The 2,348-nt window shown below is 47.6% G+C and overlaps 1 protein-coding gene across 1 annotated transcript in view; it reads left to right on the top strand.

Moving 5' to 3' along the window:
• Positions 1–587, top strand: part of LOC125487938 (scavenger receptor cysteine-rich type 1 protein M130-like) — a 20,840-nt gene extending 20,253 nt beyond the window's left edge. The window contains exon 10 of the mRNA XM_048620599.1: positions 559–587. Within this exon, the coding sequence (XP_048476556.1) occupies positions 559–587 (29 nt within the window). The remainder of the gene's footprint in view (positions 1–558) is intronic.
• The last annotated feature ends 1,761 nt before the right edge of the window (positions 588–2,348 follow it).

Consider the following 2,348-nt stretch of genomic DNA (forward strand, 5'->3'; position numbering starts at 1 on the left):
GTCTGTCCAACTGTCTTTCTCTCTCTTTGGGCTCTATCCTATCGTGTTACTCCCTACCCCACCCACCTCCCTATTTTCTGCATATAAACTGACGTTTTCCCAGCCACCATCAGTACTGAGGAAGAGTCACTGGGACCCGAAACGTTAACTCTGATTTTTTCCTTCACAGATGCTGCCAGACCTGCTGAGCTTTTCCAGCAACTTCTGTTTTTATGATGTTCCTTTGAATCTTCCTGCGTAATTATTATAATATTCATATCAACCATTATTCTTTCTCCCGGGTTCGATCCCACTTTCGGGTGACTGTCTGTGTGGAGTTTGCACATTCTCCCCGTGTCTGCGTGGGTTTCCTCCGGGTGCTCCGGTTTCCTCCCACTGTCCAAAGATGTGCAGGTTAGCGTGGATTGGCCGTGGGAAATGTGGGGTTGCAGGGAAAGAGTTGGCAGGTGGGTCTGGGTGGGATGGTCTTTGAAGGGTCAGTGCAGACTCAATGGGCCAAATGTCCTGCTTCTATACTGTACTGATTCTATGATCCTTGACATTGCCTTATTCTTTAAGCCTTGAACATGAAGATAAATGGTTACTGAAGATTCGATGTGAACATCTGAAATCTCCAGTCCAGCTGTTGCTAGACAGAATCAATCTTCGCTCATTTAAATACAACCTTCTTCTGATGATCAAAGATGAGGAATGTGCAGTGTGATCCACCCAAATTCTGTTCCTCCTGATTTGAATATCTCACTTCTCCATAATTTAGAAAGTTATGGAATCATAGAGTCCTAGAGACGTACAACAGGGAAACAGACCCTTCGGTCCAAAAAACGCCTGCTATAAATGCAAATTTAGCAACTGTTAGAACCCACGCTGACTTTTCATTTTTTATCCTTTTATTAATTTTGGTTTGGAGCTGTAACTGGGAGCTGGGAGCTGAGAATGACCTGTGGACTTTGTGAAGCTGCTTGTACTGAAAGGGAAAAGAACACTTTGTTTCTGAGGTCAGGCCTGGAGGCCAATTGCAGATTGAATCTTGACTGAAATGTTTCTAACAGACGTAGCAACATTGAAAAAATGCATTGAGCTTCAATAGACGTTAGCTCTTAATGAGGTTGGTACTTGGGAATTGGTTCTGTCAAGTCTGGAATAGACCCAATATTCAAGCAGATGACAGCTGTTGAACGGCCATAGTCCGTCGGGATGGAACAACAACTGAAGTTGTTTGTTTGAGCTGTCCTTTCTGCTGAAATGGACTGGGTTGCTGACAATGCAGTGAAGATTTGAAAGCTCTCTGCCTAATCTCGCGCCTAATCAGCTTCTAGAACCCCATAGGGTAGAAAGCTGAGTTTGACCTTTACCTGAGAGAACTGAGGAGGTAAGCCTGCGTAGGGTTTCTGGAAAACTTAGCAATGGAATCTCTGACTGTGAAACAATGCAACACGCAAACCATTTTAGTAACTGGCCAGTTTGGTTATTTTCTGAGGAAGGGTCATTCGACCCAAAACATTTACTGGGACTTTTCTCCACAGATTTGCGAGACCTGCTGAGCTTTTCCAGCAATTTCTGGACAATATTCAGGCTTGGGCTGACAAGTGGCAAGTAACATTTGCGCCACACAAATGCCAGGCTATGACCATCTCTGATAAGAAATAGTCTAACCATCACCCCCTTTACATTCGATGGTGTTCCCATCACTGAATCCCCCACTATCAATATCCTGGGGGTTACCATTGACCAGAAACTCAACTGGACCCGCCACATAAATACAGCAGCTACAAGAGCAGGTCAGAGGCTGGGAATCCTGCAGCGAGTAACTCCCCTCCTGACTCCCCCCAAAGCCTGTCCCACCATCGACAAGGCACAAGTCAGGAGTGTGATGGAATATTCCCCACTTGCCCTGGATGGGGGCAGCTCCAACAACACTCAAGAAGCTCGACACCATCCAGGACAAAGCAGCCCCTGCTCGATTGGCACCACATCCACAAACATCCCTCTCCCTCCCCCACCGACGCTCAGTCGCAGCAGTGTGTACCATCTACAAGATGCACTGCAGAAACTCACCAAGGCCCCTCAGGCAGCACCTTCCAAACCCACGGCCACTTCCATCCAGAAGGACAAGGGGCAGCAGATACATGGGAACACCACCCCCTGCAAGTTCCCCTCCGAGCCCCTCACCATCCTGACTTGGAAAATATATCCCCGTTCCTTCAGTGTCGCTGGGTCAGAATCCTGGAATTCCCTCCCTAAGGGGCATTGTGGGTCAACCCTACAGCACATGGACTGCAGCGGTTCAAGAACGCAGCTCACCCCCACCTTCTCAAGGGGGGCAACTAGGGACAGGGCAATAAATGCTG

The sequence above is a fragment of the Rhincodon typus genome, chromosome 47 (genome assembly GCF_021869965.1).
Source record: "Rhincodon typus isolate 14 chromosome 47, sRhiTyp1.1, whole genome shotgun sequence".
Classification (NCBI taxonomy): domain Eukaryota; kingdom Metazoa; phylum Chordata; class Chondrichthyes; order Orectolobiformes; family Rhincodontidae; genus Rhincodon; species Rhincodon typus.